The following is a 22,891-nucleotide window of genomic DNA, read 5'->3' on the forward strand; positions in this document are numbered from 1 at the left end:
ATTTATTATATTTCAGTCATTCTACCAACAGATGCTTAGGCACCTGCCTATCCAGCCATTGACTAGCCTTGGACTGTGTGGCCTCAGCATGAATGAATACCCCTACGAAGGGTATGTCATAGTACCTGGAATTCCCAGAGGAGGTGGCAGGAGTAAGAGAAGAAGTGGACACCGCTGCCTTAACATGCCCCGACCCTAAAGGTGTGTCTGATGTGTTTGTGCTAATAGGGACCAACTCCAGTCTCTTGAAGGTGCTTGCAGATTACTGCAGACAGGCTGGGGACCAATACCTGGACATCCTGATGATCCATACACTTTGTGCTGAAGCCTATAGGAAAATTGAGGATGCTAAAAAGGAGTTGTCTGAGCTACCAATGGGGGCACTGAGGTACGTGGGCATGACCCCCTTAATAGTGCTTGCAAGGATGCTTGTCATGAGTACCTGGCTGAAAGGCAGTAAAAGGAGAATTTTCCACGGTAGAACAACCAGCTGAAGGGGTCCTGGTCCCCAGTTGAGTTATAACCTTACCAGCAGCAGCCCAGGACAAGGTCACTGTACTGATTGCTAATGAAACAAGTCATGATGATGTTGTGAATCAAAGATGTCGTCAAGATAGCACTGGACTCCTGACAAGCCACACAAGATCTGGTCCATGCCTCTCTAGAACAAAGCTGGGTCAGATGTTATCCCTAAGGGTAAGCAACAGTAATGATAAAGCCTTTTATGCATCACAATAGTCAACAGCTCTTGGGATTTCTCATTGACATGCATCTGTAAATACGCTTAACTCAGATCAGTCTTGCTGAACTTTTGTCCCCCAGTCAGGCCCACAAAGAGGTCATTGATGTGAAAAAGAAGGTATTGCTCTGCACAAAACAATGGGCTAACAGTGACCTTAAAATCTCTGCAAATCTGAATGGAATCATTGTTCTTCAATATTGAAACAATGGGAGTTGCCCATGGGCTGTGGGTAACTGGTATTAGGATTCCATTTTAGACTAGGTGCTCCAGGTCTGCTTCAACTTTTGGCCTGATGGCATATGGCACAGTTCTGGCCTTCACATATTTTGGTTGGCTGCCAGGTTTAATGTTCAATTTTACGATGATTCCCCTCATACTTGCAGATCCCCTCCAAAACCCAGCAGCATATTTCTTTAATACATCAGTCAGACCTGTTTCTTGTTTAGTCATCTGGTACACTTCTGTCCAGTTCAGCTGTATCTTCCTAAGCCACGATCTACCCAGCCATGCTGGGTAATGACCTTTCACCACAAACAGTGGCAATTCAGCAGTCTGTCCATTGAGCTCCACCTTAACATCAGTAGTGCCCAATAGGAGTACTGTTTCTGCCGTATATGTCATTTAACATCTCCTTAAATTCACAGTGTTCCACAAGCTTTTTCAAAGTTGCTATAAATTACAACCATTTCACTTTCTTTTTGGTCTCTTGTGTGGAACCTCAACCTTTCTGTAATTATCAGTGGTTTTGGAGCATAACGTGACCCCAGGATTTCCACAATGTCATTGTCAGATTTGGTCTCTGGCCTAACAGGGTACAGCAAACTGTATAGCAGGAAGTAGGTCTAAGCTCCTACAACACTTAAGGATATGGGCACTTTCTTCTCTTTATTAATGTAATTTGCAATAACAAAAGCTTAAAATGCTCAGTATATATACATGCCATTGCTTTATGGTCTCTTCAAAAGGTTCCAGCGACCCTGTCAGTGTAGTGATGGCTGCTGCACCTCCCTTCCCTTCCTTTCCTTCTCTGTCTTGTCTCTATCTCTGTCTCTCCCTCAGCCTCTGGGCTTCACTTCCCTCAGAACAAAGCAGACCCTGGTTTTAGTTTCATTTTGCTCTGTCAGTCTAATAGTCAGTTCTCACTCCTACCTTCCAGAACCACAAAAAGGTTTGTTTTCTTACACTGATTTCTACTTCTTCTGTTGCTGGAGGTAGCACAGATATCCCATCCGCATTGCCATTTTGTTATATCATTTGGAGTGATAGAGTTTAGGAAGAAATCATTTGACACACAGCGCTGCAGTGTTTGCAAATTTCCATTTTATTCCATAACATTGAACTAATTAGAACCAGCCAAAGCTGACCTAACTCAGTTATTATGACAACAAGATCTGTCACTACGACAATCCAATACACAGCAGTGAGCTAACTCCCCAGAATGACCAAAAGGAGGCACCATACAAATGGTTTGTCATATACTCCATGACAGAGCTAGGTTCTCTTCCTAGCTCTTATTCAAACTTTCTGGGCCCAAGCACAGAGGGTATGTCTACACTACAGCGCTAATTCGAACTAACTTAGTTCGAATTAGTTAATTCGAACTAAGCTAATTCGAACTAACGCGTCTAGAACTAAAAACTAGTTCGAATTAGCGTTTTGCTAATTCGAACTAGCGCGTCCACACTGATTGGACTCAGAGGGGCATTTAAGGGCAGCTGAAACTGGTTCTGGCAGGGCATCAAGTCAGTAGTTGCTTTGTGTGGCTGCTGTCTGAGGCTATCTGAGGCTCGAGCTTAAAGGGACCCCTCTGGACAGCCGGTTCTCAGCTTTTCCTGCTTCCTTGCCAACCTCGCCGAGGGACAGCGAAGCGTTGGTCTCTGTGCCCGTCTGTGTCGGTGCTTCCCTTCGGGGGGGCCGCCGCAGGTGGCAACATGGAGCCACAGCTCGCCCTGCACCATCTGGTGCACTTTCTGGACTGGCTGCTGCGAGCCTGCCACCAATGGCTCAAGGCTGCATGGCACCTCCTGGTGCACGTCAGCCCCCTGCCTCTCCGCCTGGCCGCCCTGGGGGCCGTGGAGGAGCCACGGTGGCGCCCCGGCACCAGCGTACCCCGCCGCGTCTGGACACCAGCACCGACTGGTGGGACCGCATCGTCCTGGAGCGCTGGAAGACCGACAGTGGACCCAGAACTTCAGGATGAGGAGGGACACCTTCCTGGAGCTCTGCGAGTGGCTCGCCCCTGCTCTGCGCAGAAGGGACACTCGCATGAGGCCCGCCATCCCCCTCCAGAAGCGGGTGGCCATCGCCCTATGGAAGCTCTCCACGCCAGACAGCTACCGATCCGTCGGGAGCCAGTTTGGCGTGGGGAGATCCACCGTCGGAGCGGTGCTCATGCAGGTATGGCACTCGTCGTCCACCGAGCCGGAGGGGGAGGGGGGCTGCGAGGAGGGGATGGGCCACCCCAGAGACAAAGGGGGGGCGGGAGGAGGCAAAAGCGCCCCCCACCGGAGGGGTCGGTCTGTCCCGGCCGTACTACATGCCGCCAGGGGGGTTGCTACTGGGAGTGGGGCGCGGGGCACTGCCAGGGCACGAACGCTTCCAGCCACCCGGGCGCCCCACTGATTGGCGCTTTGCTGTGTCTCTCTCCGCAGGTGGTCAAGGCCATCAACCGGGTGCTGCTCCGCAGGGTGGTCCGCCTCGCCGACCCAGATGCCGTCATCCGGGGCTTCAGCGCCCTCGGCTTCCCCAACTGCAGGGGGGCCATCGACGGGACTCACATCCCCATCCGTGCCCCGGAACACCAGGCGTCCTGGTACGTCAACCGCAAGGGGTACTTCTCCGTGATCCTGCAGGCCGTGTGTGACCACCGGGGACAGTTCACGGACATTAATGTGGGCTGGTCCGGCAAAGCACACGAAGCCCGGGTGTACCGCAACTCCTCCGTGTGACAGCAGCTGCAGGCCGGGACCTTCTTCTCCGACCGCCACATCAGGGTCGGGGACGTGGACATGCCCGTGTGCCTGGTGGGGGATGCCGCCTACCCACTGCAGCCGTGGCTGATGAAGCCCTACACGGGGCACCTCAATCCCTCCCGCCAGGCCTTCAATGCCAGGCTGACCAGGGCCCGCATCGTGGTGGAGGGGGCCTTCGGACGACTGAAAGCCCGCTTTCGATGCCTCCTCACTCGTCTGGACCTGGCCGAGCACAACATCCCTCCCGTGGTGGCAGCATGTTGTGTGCTCCACAATTTGTGTGAGCGAAAGGGGGAGGCTTTCCTGCCAGCCTGGATGGCTGACGCTGACCGCATGGCTGGACACTACGGTCAGCCCCGCACCGCCGCCATCCGGGAAGCCCAGCGGGGGGCTGTCCGAATCCGGGAAGCCCTGTGGGAGAGCTTCCTGGTGGAGGAGGAGGACTGACCTCTCCTGCATGCCCCCCTGGGGCCTTCTTCCACCCTACCCCCCTTCCCCTTTCCCCTCCCTACCTACTGTAAAATAAAGACACCTGTTTTTCAAACAAAAACGTATGTTTATTTCACATAAGTGGGGTGGAGAGAGGGAGGGGGGAGGGGGAGGGGGAAACCTGGGACAAGGGAGCTGGAAGGGGAGGGAAGGGAGGAAGGGAAAGGAAAGCTCAGGGGTGGGAGTCCGGCTGCCTCTCCCGTCCCGCCACACTGCGGGTCCGGGGGCGTCGGTGGGAAATGGTTGTGGAGGGGGGGGCAGGAGAGACAGGGGGTGTGGAGGAAGCAGGAGCGGAAGCAGGAGCGGGAGCAGGAGGGGGAGCAGGAGGAGCAGGGGGAGCAGGAGGAGCAGGGGGAGGAGGAAATGGGAAGCGGTTGAGCAGGCTCTGGAGGTGGCCTCGCAGGGCACGGCCCTGCTCCTCCAGGGCCTCCAGACTCCTCCGGCGCAGCCTCAGGTCCTCCTGGACCCAGTGGTCCTGGGTGCGGAGCTGGTGATCCATGAACCGGAGGTGCCGCCTTTGGTACTCGTCCTCATTCCTGGCTCTCCTGCTTGCCCGGGCATGGGCAGCTGCTGCAGGCAGTGTGGTGCGTCCTGCAGGCCCAGGTGCTGCAGCTGTGGTGCAACAAGACCAGCGGTCAATTACCCCGGGGCCCAGGTGTGTGAAACCCAGCTCCCCTCTGCAAGGCCCCCCTCTGCTGCTCCGTGGTGGGCAAGGCCCAGGCGCACGATCCCGGGGCTCCCTCTCGCCCCAGCCCCCCGTACACATAAGGGGAACACGATGGTACTCACATGTGGACGCCTCCCCGGCCTCGGACGACATAGGCGAGCGGCTCTGTGGGGTGCCTCGGGGGTCCCGGGTCCCGGGCAGGCTGGCGGGAGGCTCCTGGCTCTCAGAGCCCTCCTCCTCCGTCTCCTGGAGCGGGCCCTCTGCCCCGGGGTCTATCAAGTCCCGGGGGGCAGGGACGGCATGAGCCCCCAGGAGGCGGTCCAGGGCGTGGAAGTGGGGGCAGGCCTCCGGGTCGGCCCCTGGCTGGAAGGCCAGGGAGTAGGACTGCCGCAGATCTTTAATCTTGCTGCGCACCTGCTCCTGGCTGCGCTGGTGGCCTCCGGCAGTCAGGCTGGCAGCCATGCGGCCGTAGACGGCCGCGTTCCTGTGGCTAGTGCGGAGATCGTGGACACTGGAGGCTTCCCCCCAAACCTCGATGAGGTCCACGATCTCCGCACTTGACCAAGCGGGCGCCCGCCTTTTGCGCCCCCAGGTAGGCTCCTGGGAGCCGCCAGGCTGGTCCTGGGGAGCAGTGGAGGGCTGGGTGTCCTCGGGTGGCTGGCTCATAGTGTGGCAGGTGCAGGGTCTGCTGGCACGGGTGCTGGCAGCCTTGCAACTGGCACAAACTGTGTAGCCAGCCCGTGGCCCTTTAAGGGCTCCAGGGCCGGGAGGGGGGCAATAGAGTTTCCCTGGTGTTGGCCAGAGTGGCCACCAGGGAAACCTGGGAAGCCTTAGCCTCCCACTAGTTCGAATTAAGGGTCTACACAGCCCTTAATTCGAACTAGCTAGTTCGAACTAGGCTTAATCCTCGTAAAATGAGGTTTACCTAGTTCGAACTAAGCGCTCCGTTAGTTCGAATTAAGTTCGAACTAACAGAGCGCTAGTGTAGCGCCTATCAAAGTTAGTTCGAACTAACGTTCGTTAGTTCGAACTAACTTTGTAGTGTAGACATACCCAGAGAGATCAGAATTCTGTTCTCCATTCTGCTACCATGGGTCTACATGACATTATGCCACATCAGAAAAATCACTTAATCCCCTGCTCGCCCAGTTTGCGCTGTATCCCTATAAGCGTACTGATAACAAAACTTTTTCCTTTACATATGAAGTCTGAAAAGGTTACATCTAAAGCCAGAATCTTCAGTCCGGTGCAGTTTCTTTGCACTACACCACTGGCATAATCTGGCTAAATGGATGGTTTCACTGGCTAGGGAGGCTTACCCCACTGTCAGGTTGATCTTCCAATGAAATCATAAGCTTAGAGGCTCTTATGTCATTCCCCATCCCTAGCATGGAAGAAAGACCAGAGGAAAGGATTGTGGCCAACTTAATGCCACCCTAGCCTTTAGCTGCTTTTAGGCTGCAGCAGCCTAGACTACACTCAAGAGATTATCATGGCTACTGTCATATGCCACAGAGGGTCCAGTGCTACACAGAGAAACACTGAAACTCCAGGACTGCAATGACGAGTTGCAAGCCATCTTTAGAACAATCTTTCTCATTTGTGTTCTGTGCGCTTTGGCCAAGATTTTAGGCCATAGCTTTCTTCGTTAGTGAAATGCCGTTTGGAACTGAAACACAATGTCAAAGATTGCAATGACGTAATAGATTCATTAGAGGGCACCACAGAAACATGTCACCAGGGAGGAAACATACCATATAAACTTGAGGAACACGTTTTATGAATATCAGACTGTGCAATTCAGACATGCCAGATTTACTGATGATGAAGTGATTTCCTGGATCTATGAATAATGGTCAATACCTGTTAGAATCTAGCATTCATTAATAAATATCATTATTACTATTGATAATTATTATTTATGGCTGTGCACAAAGTCCTCAATTGCACTAATTGCTGAACAATTACATAGGAAGTCACAGTGCTGACCCAAAACTCTTATGCTAAGTCTACACTGCAGCCTTCTTCCGCAAAAACTTATGCAAATGAAGCATATGGCTACGCTTCATTTGCATAATTATCAGCCATTTTTGCGCAAGAGGCTTTTGCGCAAGAGCCATTCTTCCTCATTTTTTCAGGTCTGTGGGGATAAGGGTGGCAGTAATAAGATTTCAGTTACATAGGCTGGATGAATAGAGCCACATAAATAAATGCATGCCATAAAAATAAATGTGAGCACATTCTGAAAGCTTGATACAGGGGATAAAAATCTTTCAATTCATTTACACTCCTAAAGTATTTGGGCCCAAGTCAATGCCCATGGATGTCAAAGAGAATAGTTTCATTGATTGGGCCCTTGAATTTTTTAGGGCCACTCTTTAGCAAAGCTTCATTGATTTTATTGGTGAATACAAACTAAGGCTCTGACTGTTAAAGCTGTAGGTATGCAAATGTGCATGCAAAATATGGGACATATGCTTCAGTAATTTGTGAATGCAATTCCAAAACTTGAGTCATTATGATTCATTAGATGGTTCTGCCCGATCATAGATGCCAGATCTGTGGGTTCTTCAGGGCTGGCATATGCAAAGGGAAAAATTAGCAGGTGCTCAGCTCCCATTGGAAGCCAAGCTCTCCCTTCAGTTTCCTCCCCCCTCCCCCATCACTTCTTACCTGAGACAAACAATTGAAGACACTCTGGGTATGTCTACACTAGCCCCCTAGTTCGAACTAGGGTGGCTAATGTAGGCATTCGAACTTGCAAATGAAGCCCAGGATTTAAATATCCCAGGCTTCATTTGCGTGTTCCCGGGCAGGTGCCATTTTAAAATCCCCTTAGTTCGAACTGACTGCCCACGGCTACATGCAGCAGTCAGAAATTAATCCAAACTAAGTCCTTAGTTTGGATTAACTGTTACTCTTCCTGCAATGAGGAGTAACGGTAGTTCAAATTAGGAGCTTTAATTCGAACTACCTAGCCCGTGCCGCGTGTAGCCGCGGGCAGGGGGTTCGAACTACTGGGCATTTAAAAATTGTGGCACTTGGGAACATGCAAATAAAGCCTGGGATATTTTAATCTCAGGCTTCATTTGCAAGTTCGAATGACTACGTTAGCCACCCTAGTTCGAACTAGAGTGGCAGTGTAGACATACCCTCAATGACCTGGTTGGAAGGCTGAGTCATGAAGAGGACACTGTGGGGCTACAGACCAGAGAGAGAGACAGAATGGAGGCATACACCATGGGGATGGACAACAATCTGATGAGCTAACCCTCAGATCAGCCAGGAGGAGACACTGGACTAGCGGTGAGTTTTGTACCCCCACTCATACTGACAGCAGAAAAACAGAACCTTGCTTCCCTCATGTGCAACCTCATTCTTCTGCCCTTGCTCCTGGGTTTCTGAAATGCCTATCTGTAGTAAGATGAGGACCTGAGACCTAAACCCATGTATCACAGGCCTGGTATGAGGCTAAGGTCTAGGCTAGTGATTCCCAACTGCCAAGCCGCAGCGGCTCTGGGGTCTGGAGCTGGGATACACAGCTCTCGTTGTGGATGTTGAGAGAGGTTTGTTTTGCTCTGCTTCTCAGCCAACCAGCACTTGACAGGAGCAGGGTCTCCTCCCAAACACAGAAGAGCACTTCCCTACACAGCGGGAGGTGTCTGTGAGGAGACACCGCCCCTGCCCAGTGCTGGTTGGCTGAGAGGTGGGGCAAGACATGCCTCTCCCAACAGCTGCAGTGGGAGGGGAGGCTCTGGGTGGTGTACCACAGACCCAGACCCCAGAGCCACCACGACGTGGGCAGCAGTGCAGGGCTAGATGAGGGGGGCAGGGCAGGCACTGGGGGCTCCGGAGATGGGACTAGTATTGGGGGCTCTGGAGGTTGAGTGAATATTGGCAGGGGACTATGGGAGCAGGGCTGGCACTAGGGGGCTCTGGGGATGGGGTTAATATTGGGAGCTGGGGTTTGGGTACAGTGGGAATCTGGAAACAGGAGGCTGGTACTGGGGGGGTCTGGGAGTGGGGGGCTCTAAGGGGAAGGGGGCTGGTACTAGTGGATTGGGTGCAGGGGACTCTGGGTCAGTGGCTGGCACCGGGGGGTAGTGGAGGGGTGGGGCACTATAGGGGTTAGGGTTGGCACTAGGGATTCTAGGGGCTGGACTATAGGCAGACAGGTAATTTTTTATTAGCACATTTGCATATTCATCATTTGCATAATAATATGCTAATGAAATTTTGGCAGTCCGCCAAAAAAAAGATTGGAAACCACTGGTCTAGGCCATAAAGGTCTCAGCCACAAAGGTTTGCTAATATTACGAAAAGTTAAGCTGTGAGCAAGAGGCAAGCCCTGCTCGCAGAAGATGGCAAAAACAGGGTCAGAACCCAGGTTCAGGACAGGCTCTAAACTGGTAGTATGATAGATAATGATCAAACCCTCATGTTCAAGATAATGGGTGGTATCTAAGCAACATCAGAGGATGGTAACCCAATATATCAGGAGTGATATTTAACTTGTTTTTACCTTTGCATAGAAATGTATTACAATAGAATTGTCTTTGTCCGACCTAAGAGGCAGTGGCAAATCCCATGCTACTGATTGAGTCTAGTCCATTGTAACGAGCTTACAAGTGTTAGCCAACTGTAGACATCTGAGCCAGAGAAGCTAGGCTCATGCTTCATTTACAGTAAACCTGACCAGGTGCCATCAATCCTTATCTGCCTTTGTGGTCTTTGCAGGCTCTCTCAGAGGCTGCTCTGTTGCTCACTTGCACAAAGCCAGCACAACACGCAGGAGAAGCACACATCATTGGACAGAGCAAGGGACTTGTCAGGACACTGCGACAGTGGCTTCTGACAACCACATTGAGCTGCTTGCTGCACTGAGGTGTTTGGAATGAGGGCTGGCACTGGGGGGGTTGGGTGCAGGGGACTCTGGGTCAGTGGCTGGCGCTGGGGGGTAGTAGAGGGCTTGTTCTCTGGCTAAATCAAAGATTTTGTTCTCCACTGCTATCAGTGTACGACTTGCTGCTGCTACTGCAAAAACAATTTGAAAGCATTTTAGTTTTCCTTTCACAAGTCATTAAACTTCCCTTTGAGTTTAATGTGGTTTGTCAGTTGCCTCAGTGGGCTGAACTGATCTAATGGAAGCAATAGGAGGCACGAGAGTGTCTAAAAATGGAAGTTTCATTATGAAATGTACCAGACAGATTGTCTGAAAGAACAGGAAGAAAATTGGCCATTGTGCACTGTGAATATTTACTTCAGAGGAGCGGATGAAAGAATGATTGAACATGTGCCCTGAACAATAAGCAGCATCAAGTGGAACAAAATTTGAGGCTATTAAATGTTCTCCATGGCATTCAGATAAACGAATCTATACTGAACCAAAGCTTTTATTGCGGATTAAACTATTTGTACAGGGAACTACGAAGAGGCAGGTAACTTTTAAATCTTTCATCATCATTCTAATGCAGTTCACATTAGTGGATGTAGATTTGAGCCACAATGAGTTTCTCATTAAGCAAGCTACTCATTTTTATTTTTATGGTTAAATCATCAGTTAACCTTAAATTCTAAAATTCTTCTTTCATATACCTTTGATGACATTTTTTCAAATACTACTCTTTCTGGTGGTCTTGTCTCATTCTACTTTTACTCAAATTTTTGCTACATTGTGTGTGCTTGTTTTCCCCCTGCATTGAATCACTGCTCTAGGGTTTTAATCATAATTATATTATACTTTGCACTTTTACAGCTTCTTCTGAATTGGGATTTTAAAGCATTTTAAAATAATTAGTTAATATAGTCTTGGAACACCTGGTGATGTAAGGGTGACTACCCCTATTTTGTAGTTGGAGAAATGGAGGTAGAGATTGTTAGTTCACTGCAGATCAGGACCCTCTTTTTGTTCTGTATCTAGTGCTGAACACGACGGAGCTGGGGATTCTCAGTACTACCCCTAATGAAAATAATGCACGATAATAATACAGACTTTCCTGTTACAAACTAACTTGGCTACCCCTCTGAAATAATATTACAAGCTGAGATTTTGAACAGAGGAATAGGGAGTTAAACACACAACTGATTTCAATGGAAGACATCTGATTTCCTTTGACTCTTTTGAAAATCCCACTCTAAAATATTAAAATGCTAATTTTAGGAATATCATCAATGGTTAAGATTTAGGATTGTAAATGTTAACAAATGTATGTACTATCACCTTTATGCAATGCTTGGCCCACTGTGGTTCTAAAGACAACAGGAGTCTCTGGACCGACTTCAGTGGGTGTTGGGCCACAAAGAATTGTTTTGCTCTAACTTATATGGTCAGGTGGCTTAATTATTCATGCTTAACAGCTGTTAACTTTAATGTACTATGTATAGACCAATATGTGGAAGGCAGATATTTTTCTTTCTTTAAATTACTGTAAATACTTTCTAATGGACCACAAACTGAGCCTGATTTCTGATCTTCAGGGGGTAGCCGAGTTAGTCTGTTACAGAAAAAAACAGCAAGCAAATGGTCTGGTAGCACTTTATAGACTAACAAAACATGTAGATGGTATCATGAGCTTTCGTGGGCACAGCCCATTTCTTCAGATAATCGGAGTTATGATTAGGGGATAAAGAAACTCAAAATAAATAGGAGAAGGGAAGGGGAGAGGGAAGAAAGATGTTCTGTCATCCACCCCTCTACCTCTATGCATAAAGTATCAGAAGAAAGGGTGCTAAACCTGAGTAAATAAAGATCAAAGTCAGTGGATGGATAAGACAGGAAGGATACCATTCAGAAAGTAGTTAGTACCTTCATTGATAAAGGTTCCACCATTCCAAATCTTGATTAAGTCCGTAATTAATTTATTAGAATTTGCATGTGAATTGTAATTCCAAGCTTTCCCTGTGGATTTGATTTGAACTGGCCTGTGACAAGACCGCCACCTTCAGATCTGTGAGATTATGGTTAGGTAAACAGAAATGTTCTGCCACTGGCTTCTGTGTATTTTCTTTACATATACCCGATTTGTGTCCATTGATTCCTTCACGTAGAGAACGTCCAGTTTGACCAATATATATAGTAGAGGGGCACTGTTGGCATTTGATGGCGTAGAACAAATTACTAGATGAGCAGTCAAATGACCCTTTGATTTTGTGGCTAGTGTTGTTTGTTCCAGTGATGAATTCGTCAATGTAGATATGTGGGCAGTGTTGGCATCTTTTTCTGGTTGCAGGGCCAGATTCCGGAGGCTTATGATGTGGTTGTGTGGCATGGTTATCAGAAAGAATACGTTTCAGGTTAGGGGTTTGTCTGTAAGCAAGAATAGGTTTTTCTCTCAAGCCCTCTGAGAGTGAGGGATCATTTTCCAGGATGGGTTGTAGATTGTGTATGATGCATTGGAGGGGTCTGAGTTGTGGATTGTAAGTAACAAGAGGAGTTCTGTTATTTTCTCTTTTGGGAAGTCTTGAAGTAGTTCATGTCTGGGTACTTTTTTGGCTCTGTCAATTTGGTTTTTTTACTTCCCCAGGTGGGTAGCTCAGATTTATGAAGGCTCTGTAAAGATCCTGTAGGTGATTGTCTCTGTCTGTGGGGTCGGAGCAAATCCAGTTGTATCATAGGGCTTGGCTGTATACAATAGATTGGGAAATGTGTCTGGGATGGGAGCTGGAAGGATGTGGGTAAGTGTAGCGGTCTGTGGGTTTACGATATAGGGTGGTTGAAAGTTGTCCATTATTTAACTGTACTGTAGTGTCCAGGAAGTTGATTTCCCTTGTGGATTGGTCCAGGCTGAGGTTGATAGTAAGGTGGAAGTTGTTGAAACCCCGGTGGAATTCTTCAAGAGTCTCTTTACCATGTGTCCATATGATGAAGATGTCATCGATGTAGCATAAGTAAAGAAGGGTGTTAGGGGGCAAGAGCTGAGGAAACATTGTTCAAGGTCAGCCATAAAAATGTTGGCACATTCTGGTGCCATGCGTGTGCCCATGGCTGTGCCACTGATTTGGAGATAGAAATTGTTTCTGAATTGGAAGTAGTTGTGGGTGAGGACAAAATTGCAGAGCTCTGTAATCAGGTGTGCAGTGTGGTTATCGGGGATTGTGTTCCTGATGGCCTGTAATCCATCTTTGTGTGGAATGTTGGTGTAGAGGGCTTCTATATTCATAGTAGCCAGAATGGTATTTTCAGGGAGATTATTGATGTTTTCGAGTTTCCTCAGGAAGTCAGTGGCATTGCAGAAGTAGCTAGGAGTGTTGGTGGCATAGGGTCTGAGGAAGGAGTCAATATAGACAGATAATCCTGAGGTGAGTGTGCCAATGATGGAGACAATAGGTCGTTTGGGATTACCAGGTTTGTGTATTTTGGGTAGTAGATAGATGGTTCCTGGTCGTGGATTAGGAGAGGTGGTGTTGTAGATTTGGTCCTGAGTAGCATCAGGGAGTTTCATGAGCAGTTTTTTCATGGGGTTTTTTTTGTATTCCTTAGTAGGGTCACAGGGGAGAGGCCTGTAGAATCTGGTATTGGTGAGTTGTCTGTTCACCTCCTGTTCATAATCTGTCCTGTTCATGATGACTACAGCACCTCCTTTGTCTGCTTCTTGGATTATGATATTAAGATTGGTTTTAAGGCTGTGAATAGCATTGTGTTCTGTGTGACTGAGGTTGTATGTTATATGTTGTTGTTTGCTAATAATGTCAGCTCGAGCGCGTTTGCGGAAGCAGTAGATGTAGAAGTCCAGATTTTCGTTATGTCCATTGGTGGGGGTCCACATAGAAACTGACAGCTTTTAAAGCTAATATTTTTAAAGACCACAATTTGTGCTGGTATCACAAATACTGAAGCAATGCAGTTGGCTTGACTGCAATCTCAATTACTAATTCTCTCTGGATCATCTCTATGATCTGCCCTCTGTGCTACCCCTTTGTTGGTCTGAAACACCCACACAGATTATGCAATGTGCTGGTTGAGCCAGAGAACATCACTTCCCTCTCCTAGGACCAGAACACATTTCCCCTTTCCAATTTTGTGCATGCTAAAGTTGTCCAATTAAAAGCTGTATGATGCAGGAAATATTAAAGCTCAGACCTTCAAAGATATTAAGGCACTGCTCCTCTCATCATTGCAACACATAACCCTTAGGCAACTACTGCCTCATGGAATCCTCAGCCCCAAGCTAGATGCCCAGGCTGTCTAGACAATGTCTGGGTGGCACAGGTAGACACCTAAAAAGGGATCCTTAGAAGTCAATTAGGAAGCTGAGCAGCAAGCTGCCTAAAAGCCAGCCAGGAGTGAAATGCTGAGGAAAGGAGCAGGAAGAGAAGCAAGTACCTGAAAAGCCAGAGGTAGGCACCTCTCCCCACTTAGGAGTTAGGCACCTAAGCAAGGTCAGCCTTTTCAGTAAGCAATGCCCTAGCAGCTGAAATTGTCTCCCTAATTCTCTGCCTCCTGATAATGCTTATTACCTCTCTCATACTCAACTTGCCTTTCCCTGTGGCCCCAGCTATTTTGTGTGACTGCTGTGCTGTCCCCCGTTCTCTCCCTCCCACCTACTGGTAGGCTGCAGGGTCTTCTTCCTGCAGGGTCTGACAGGTCTCAGGTCTCAGGCATGCTGAGAGAACATCTAAAGGAGTGGTCCTTGTTGACAGCACATTCCGTGCCTAGTTTGAAAATCCTTTGCCTATGCCTTCAGTTTGTTATCTATGCAGTGGTGTCAGGGCTCAGACAAGTTTATTGCAGAAATTTAGGTGCCTAAATAATGTACATATCTACAGGATTAGATAGTAGTTGAACAGTAGTTTGAAAATATTGGTGGCACATAAATGCTAGGCTAAGCACCTAAATACCAGTGAGGATCTGGGCCTGCAGTATGGAAAGAGAAAAGTGGGTGGGTCATTCACAAACCTGCTCTGTAGGGATAGGATATGGGCTGAATGAATGTCACGAAGAGATGGGGTCTGAAGAAGTATATTGATGAAGATAGGAAAAAAGGGAGGCTGTGTGGACCTATTGAAAGCTCTCAAAGAGAGTTGCGTGAGAAGGGTGTATATCTACGCCACGTGGAGTTGAGTATCAAACTTTGGAAGTTCAGATACTCCTTGGATAAATGTCTTATATTTTTGGTCCTTGAGAAATGAAAAATCCTTTAGAATATGCTTTTGCATGAAACAGTAGAAGATGGAATCTCTGCACTGTAGCGCCTGGGGATGGGAACATCAGAGGATATGGATATTAGAAGAATAAATAAGTTGTAAATTAATCACCAGTGTGTTTGGTTTTTCCATAGCTCTTAATTCTTCCATTGCAGTAACTACTCATCAGGATGAACTGCAGCAGCAACATCACAGAGCAAAAACATCTTAACCTTTTCCAAATGATTGTTTACATCCCAGTTATCTTTTTTGGAGTCCTATTTAATGTCATTGCCTTCTGGGTCTTCTGCTGCAAACTGAAAAAATGGACGGAAACCAGAGTGTACATGATCAACTTGGTCATTGCAGACTGTTCTCTGCTCTTCACCTTGCCTTTCATTATGTATTTTCACAGGACTAGACAGGACATCAATAAACTGTGCTATGTCATACAGACTATATATTTTACAAACATGCCTGTAAGCATCTATATCATTACCCTCATAGCAGTTGATCGATTCATTGCAATAAAGTACCCCCTGAAAGCAAAGAGTTTCAGATCCCCATTAAAGGCAGCTCTTAGCTGTGGATTTCTTTGGATAACAATAATCACTTATGCATATCTCAACCCACGATTTAACGAAAAAACAGGAAACATTTGCTTTCAGAAAAATTCTGATGATCCTCTAGTAGCTACATTGTTGTCAAGTATTTGGTGTTTTTTTATACCACTAGTAATACTAAGCTTTTGTTCTATTCAAGTCATCTGGTGTCTGAAGATGAAGATGAAAATGAGCTCACATGAGGAAACATCAGTCCAGAAAGCTCTCTGGATTGTCTCTATGAATCTGTGTGTATTTATCATCTGCTTTTTACCTTTTAATGTCGGACTCCTTGTTAGATATATAGTTGATGCAGCTGGGGCTGCCTGCTCTGTACGCAAAAATGCAACCATTTTTATTCGTGTGACTGCATGTATAGCAAATTCTAACTGCTGTTTGGATACACTTTGTTATTACTTTGTAGCCAAGGAATTTCAGGAAGCTTCTTCTCTGTTGCCTCCTTTTAAATCTCTGCAGTCTAGATCAAATCAAAGCCAAGAGTCACAACTACAAATGCGTAAGTGAATACAAAATAACGCATGATACAAAGGTGGATCCACAGCTGGCATAAATTGATATATTTCCATTGGTGTGCCACAAAGTCTGTAATTATCCTGAGTAATAGTCACAAAAACTTCCTCAACATGAACCTGATTCTGATCTCTCTTATAATCACCTTATGCCACTCAGATTCAAGTGATTTCAGCAAGGTTACTTCTTATTTACACCAATGTAACTGAAATTCCAATCAGTGGCTCTCTTTGAAGCTCTGCATGTGTGTATTTTTACTGTCATGTTTTCCCGTACATATAAAATATTAACTAGCCAACTATACAGGAAATTTTCTTGCATTTGTACAAGGTTTGGTTAGCCTCTTGTACTTCTGTGTACATGTTTGTAATTAGACTGATGCACTATCAGAATGTGAATACTGAGATGTGTATCTTTCACATTATATTGGGTTTGCTTAATTTATAATATGCCGTTTTTCTGCTGCTGTCATCCAAATAGCATTTGAAGACTAAAGCTGCCATAAGACTTTGGCTTATCTGAGTTAGCTGACTTTATCACCAACACTAGTCAAATACAGGTGATATGAGTAATATTCAGTTTCTATGGAAGAAGTTTAAATGAGGGAGATGTGAAAAGTGTTGTGTTGTGTGATATGGAAAATGATATTAATATAGTAGTAATATAGATAAAATGTGGAAAAAATGTGATCTCAATGAATGAATTTCATTCCTGGTTTGGAGAGTTTTAACCTGTAGTGATAAAGCACAAGGAATTTTGCATCTTTCTCTCCCCTCATGGGCTCCTTTTCCCACCTTCCAATCTTCCCTTCTGACACTCATTTTTCAGCACCAGCGGTGGGACAGCCAGCAGTGGCTCCAAAACTTCCGCATGTGGAAGGCCACATTTTTGGAGCTGTGTCCCTGGCTTACCCCTGCCCTCCGGAGACACTACACCCACCTGTGACCTGCCATCCCCCCCGTAGAAACAGGACACGATTTCCCCCTGGAAGTTCGCAACCCCAGACAGCTACCAGTTGGTGGGCAACCAGTTCAGCGTGGGGAAGTCTACCGTCGGGGCCCTCCTCATGGAGATAAGGCACTCTGAGGCTGAAGGCCCTGCGGGGGAAGGGGGTAATCCTGGAAAAGGGGGAATCCTTGGAAAAGTGGGGTGCAGGGAGGGTGTGGGGGGGAGGAAGGGGGAGGGAGAAGGGGGGCTCGGAGTGGCTTGGAGGCCAACTGGATGTGCCACCTCAGGTGCGGGGACCTCGTTGGACTTGGGGTTGGGTGGGTCCTGGGACCACAAGGGGGTGCACGTGAGGTGGGGTTGGAGTGGGGTCAAGGGTGGCATGGGGGCCAGGGGCAGGGGGCAGGTGCACATGATGGCACACATGCTATCGCACCGCTGCATGAGCTGACCCCATGTGTGGTTCCACCACTCTGCATCCTCCCGGATCTTCTGCACCAGGGTCTGCTGCATGTTGCACAGGACGCTGACATGCTGTCACATGAGGTCTTCCTGGACCCCAGGCTTTTGGGTCCCCCAGGCTCTGGTGGCTGGCTTGGGTGGTGTGGCTCGCCCCTCAGTCCCGAATGGTCCAACAGTGGAGAACACAAAGAGGGAGAGGTGGTCATTCATCCCGGCAGACACTGTCCCTGAGGCTGTGGCCACCTCTGTGAGCAGCGACCAACTGTCCTCGGGGCAGAGGAGGGGGAAGTCCTGGGAGCAAGGCCTGTGTGGGCTGCACAGCAGGCCCTGCTGCACAGGGGCCCCTATGTGCCCAGGGGACCATGCTGCCTCTTTCCCCTTCTTCCTCCCTCCCCCCACAGGGGCCAGACTTGTGTGTGTGTGTAGCCTCCTCTGAGCCTGAGAGCAGGATCCAAGCCAAGCTCAGGTGCTGCCTGCTGAGTCCTCATGGCACACACTAACGCTGCACATGGTTCAACGTGCACAGATGACAGCATGATGTCCAGGCCAAGTGATGCTCCCAACCCACCCCCTGTGTGCCCACCTCCCCCACTCTGTGTGTGTGACAAACTGAGAAGCACTCACCTGAAGATCCCTCCCCAGCATCAGAGGAGGCCTGGAAGATGTCCACACTCACAGAAACTGGCTCTAACAACAGCGTGATGGTGGCCGCATCATCCACCTCCTCTTCCTCCTGCTGCTGTCCCTGGTCCTCCTCCTCCTCCACCATGATCTCCAGCCAGGTGATGATAGGCATGTTAAAGCCAGAGTCCATGATGACAGGTGAGGAAGATGTTTTCCCACCCCCCAAGAGTTGGTGTAACTCCTGGTAATAGGGGCAGGTGTGAGGTCCTGCGCCAGAATATGAGCTGTGCTCTCTGGCCCTCACGTATCCCTGGTAGAGATCTTTCACCTTACTCCAGACTTGTCCAAGGTCTGGGGAGGGTGTCCATGCTCCATCAGGACTTGGCCATGCACTCAAAGATATTGGCGTTATGCTGCTTGGAGCAGAGATCCTGCAATGTCTCCTCACTCCACAGCTCAAGGAGGGACAGGATCTCCACTCCGGACCAGGAGGGTGCCCTTCTCTTGGACCCCCAGGTAGATCCTGAGACCACTGGGACTGCTCCCTGTGAGGGCCAGAAGAGTCTCCAGGGGACTGAGGCTGTACCTCAGTTGGCAAGGCCTGTGGCAGGGAGAGCTGCACAGTCAGGGTGCTGCTCTCAGGGTGGCTTCCTACCACAAGGCTTGTCCAGGGTGCCTGCAGCTTTAAGAGGGGCCATGAAACAGGAACTATAAAGTTGTCATTACTATGGATGGAGTGTCCACCAGGGCACCTGAGTTATTTCCTGGAGGCCTCTTTTGAAAGAAAACCCTCTTCCCCATCCACACTCACCTTTTTCTGAAAGAGCTCTTTTGGAAAAAAGGCTTCTTCCTCATAGAAAGAGGATTACCAGTCTGGAAAAACCCCTCTGTTCTTTTGATTTACTTTCAAAAGAACGAGATTGCAGTGTGGACGTAAGTGAAGTTATAGTTACCAACATTCATTTATCCATTCATTCAGGTTCTGTGTATTTGTTATAGTTACCAGCCTGGAAGTTGCTTGTGACAGAATACTGGCCAGGTATTCTGTACACAAGTGATGGTAGTGGGGAGCAAAGTCCTGATCAGATGCGCATGTGAAGCTCCTGGTAGCAGAACCTTGGACTCTGATTCCATAGTTTTTTAGTCCAGTTCTTATAGGAATTTTTTCCTATGCCAGTCTATGGAAATTGCTGCATCATGGTGATGTCTCCAGGGTGGCTGCCAGGTGCTCATCAGTGATCTCATAGGGTGGACCTCCAGTACTTGGTTTTCTCCACTTGACACCTTTTGGTTGCACTGGCACCTGACGCCTTCTTCAGCCCTTTGTTGCTGTATTCTCAGGCTGGCACCTCTCAGAACCATTCATTCATCATCCAAGCACTCTCTCATACATTCATACAGTATTTTGTATAATAATAAAAGTTGTAGTTACAAAAGTTTCTGGGTGGTATTGCTTAAAACATTCTCTGAGTGCTGAGTAAAGTTACAATGTTTTAAAGAGAACAGGCGTTAATTATGTAACAATGCCTTTAGTCAATTACAGGGCTTGGCTCCCATAGCAGAGTTAGTGGCTTGACAATGCATTGTTACAATGTATCTTTGCAATGTCAATTTCAAGCAGCCCCTTGCACAAGCTTGAGCATGCCCTGGGGCACAGAGGGGGGGCTGTTTCTGGCTACATAGGATTATATTTTTAACAGTTCTAAGTTACATGACCTAATACATTATATTCTAAAGGGGCAATAATAATAATAAATCTAAACATTTAACAATCTTAACAAATAATAATAATAATAAGAAGAAGAATTAATAATAAATTTAAACACTTTAAGTTGCGGGGAACAAATTATGGGGAGTCACTTCCATTTGGGGAAATCATTTTCAATACATTAATATGTTATCCCTACACTAGTGGGGGCAGGTGAGAGGATGCTTAAGCAGGGGACAGGGTGTCAGTGGGTGCTGGGACAGGGAAGAGGGTGCAGCAGCAAGAGACAGGGTGTTGGTGGGGGCAGGGAACAGGGAGTCCCCAGCACACATCTTCTCCCAGGACCTCTACCCCCTCCCCACCCTGCAGTGGAAGGAAGTCCCCAGCGTGCACCTCCTCCCGGGACTCTTATTCTCCCCCCTCCACTCCACACAAGAGAAGGAAGCCCCTGGCACGCACCTCATCCCAGGACTCTTACCCCCTTCCCCTCACACAGGGGAAGGAAGTCCCAGAATATGCATCCTCTGGGGATTCCTATCCCTCCTCCCCCGGCAGGGGAAGGAAGTCCCAGTGCACACCTCCTTTGGGGACTCCTACCCCCACACTCCCTGCAGGAAGTCCCCAGCATGCCACAGACCTGGGTTCTAGTACCATGCTGGCTGTTTGGGGGAAGGGGAGAAACCAGCACTTTTCCTGAAACCCTGGAATTGGCGCACAGCTGCGGGACTTCCATCCACTCCACAGGAAGCCAGCGCTACCTCCATTGTTACCAGAGGGCGCATTAATGCGGCTTCTTGAGGGTGGGGGGGAAATGTGGGGCCTCAAACACCTCACAATTGACTGGTCAAGCCCTCCCAATTGAACAGTCAATCACAATTAACAGGTTGGTGACCACAGTGCTAGTTTATTTATGCCTGCCTTTGCAATTTCCACTTCAATGCATCTGACAAAGTAAAATTTTTACCCGAGAAAGCTTATGCCAAAATAAATGTGTTAGTTTTCAAGGTTCTACTCCTCCTTTTTTTTTCAGATGACCTCTCAGATTACATTTCAATCTTATCAGGTCAAGGTGTTCCTATTTATCTCAGCTAGGCCAAAAATATATGCTCTGTGGTCAGTCACACCCTCATTTACATTTTAATCTTGCACTCAGATCAAGCTGCATGCAAGCTTACTCGTTGCCAGCAACATGAACCTGCAAGGCTATATGCAGGGTGAGCAAGGATGGTAACATCTAGCCCTAAATAAGTGTTGGTACAGGTTGAACCTTCCAGTCTGGAACCCTCAGGACCTGACCAGTCCTGAAGCAGGGAGTTTGGTGGACCAGGGAGGTCAGCCCCTCTGCTGACAGATTCTGGGCTCTCCTTGTCCCAATCCACTGGGCTTCCAGCTCTTCAGCCAGCCCCAGAGTTGCTGGGACTTTATAGTCCCAGGATAGCTAGGGCTTAGCTGCTCTGGGGTTGCTGGGGCTCTGCTGCCTGGGGCTGCCGGAGGTGAGCTGCCCCAGGTTCACTGGGGCTATCTGGCTCAACAAATGTCATGGCCCTGCTTGACCGTGGGTGTGGCTGGACCAGAGAGTCCCAGACCAGAGAGGTTCACCTATAGTCAGATAGTATCACTGTTGGAGGACACATGAAACCATGTCAGTGAATGAGTTTCTGTGAAATGCGATACCTGCACATCTGGATACTCAAGTATCTGAATTATGAAGAGACAGAGACTGAGTGAACAAATGAGGCCATAGGAACACTCCCTCAACCGCTATACATTTTACAGAGTATGCAGAATTGGTGACGGGTTCTCACAGTTGATTATTAAAAAGGACTGTTGCTTCCATGATTCCCCTGCTGGGAATGGAGTCAGACTGTATTATTGGTTCTCAGCTGTTATAACAATCTCATTCAGTCACTCTCCTGTTGTCCCAGCTGAGGATGGTGGCTGTGTGTTAGGTCAAGTCAGATCTTCAGCAGTTACATTTTATACAACCCCAGTGAGTTGGTGTTTATGATAACAAAAGTTCTCTGCACAGTCACCAAAAAAACCCTCTCCATGACCCTTCAGAGGCATTCAGATAAGAATATTTCAAAGATGGCAGATAGTCACACAATTTTGTAAAAGGGATGCTACAACCCTCTGCTGCAACTATGACAGCAAGGGGAAGCTAGTTTCCAGGAAACCGGTGTAACAGTTGGCTGAAATGCAACATAAACAGCACTTAGATGTATAATGAAGCTATCTGTTGACAGAAACATGCCATTGCCGGAGTGGGAGGGATAAAACCAGAAAAACTGCAACGAAGCTCTAGAATCCAACCCTGAAAACACTAAGGCTATGTCTACACTGGCGGGTTGTTGCACCAGAAGTATGCAAATGAGGCTAAGCGTGGAATATCGCTGAGCCTCATTTGCATATCTAATTAACCGCTATTTTTGCGGAAGAGGCTCTTGCGCCAGAAGGAGCTGCCCTTTCTTGTGCAAGAAAAACCCTCTTGTGCAATGCCATTACGCTGATTATTTTCAGGATAACGGCATTGCGCAAGAGGGTTTTTCTTGTGCAAAAAGGGGCAGTATAGACAGCTCCTTCTGGTGCAAGAGCCTCTTCCGCAAAAATGGCAGCTCATTAGACATGCAAATAAGGCTCGGCAATATTCCACACTTAGCCTCATTTGCATACTTCTGGCACAACAACCCACCAGTGTAGACATAGCCTAAGAGTATGTCTACACTACATGCCTCTGCCGACCAAGGCGTGTAAATTAGACCTACCAACATAGTCAATGAAGCGGGGCTTTAAATATCCCCTGCTTCATTAGAATAAAAATGGCTGCCATGTTCTGCCGGCTCAGCTGTTTGTCGGCACAAAGCGGCAGTCAAGAGGGGATTGGTCGGCAAGGAAAGCCTTTGCCGGCCAATCCTGTAAACTTCATTGCACGAGGCATAAGGGATCAGTCGGCAAAGGCTTTCCTTACCAACCGATCCCCGTCTTGACCGTCACTTCATGCCAACAAACAGCTGAGCCGGCACAAAG

At 48.1% G+C, this 22,891-nt stretch overlaps 1 protein-coding gene across 3 annotated transcripts; it reads left to right on the top strand.

The window, feature by feature from the left end:
* The first annotated feature begins 9,847 nt into the window (after nucleotides 1–9,847).
* LOC106731386 (G-protein coupled receptor 35-like) lies at nucleotides 9,848–17,230 on the top strand. 3 transcript variants are annotated; one of them, XM_014569077.3, is made up of 2 exons: nucleotides 9,848–10,308; nucleotides 15,148–17,230. In XM_014569077.3, the coding sequence occupies exon 2, from the start codon at nucleotides 15,184–15,186 to the stop codon at nucleotides 16,117–16,119; it is 936 nt and encodes a 311-aa protein (XP_014424563.1). In that variant the 5' UTR covers nucleotides 9,848–10,308; nucleotides 15,148–15,183; the 3' UTR covers nucleotides 16,120–17,230. The 3 variants fall into 3 exon arrangements, with proteins under 3 accessions (XP_014424563.1, XP_014424564.1, XP_075793609.1); XM_014569078.3 differs by having other exon boundaries at nucleotides 15,169–17,230; XM_075937494.1 differs by having other exon boundaries at nucleotides 9,849–10,304.
* The last annotated feature ends 5,661 nt before the right edge of the window (nucleotides 17,231–22,891 follow it).

This window comes from Pelodiscus sinensis, chromosome 10 (assembly GCF_049634645.1).
Source record: "Pelodiscus sinensis isolate JC-2024 chromosome 10, ASM4963464v1, whole genome shotgun sequence".
Taxonomy (NCBI): Eukaryota; Metazoa; Chordata; order Testudines; family Trionychidae; genus Pelodiscus; species Pelodiscus sinensis.

What these genes read in the sequence shown, in the direction of transcription:
- LOC106731386 (XM_014569077.3), top strand. Translation starts at nt 15,184, where the DNA reads ATGAACTGCAGCAGCAACATCACAGAGCAAAAACATCTTAACCTTTTC.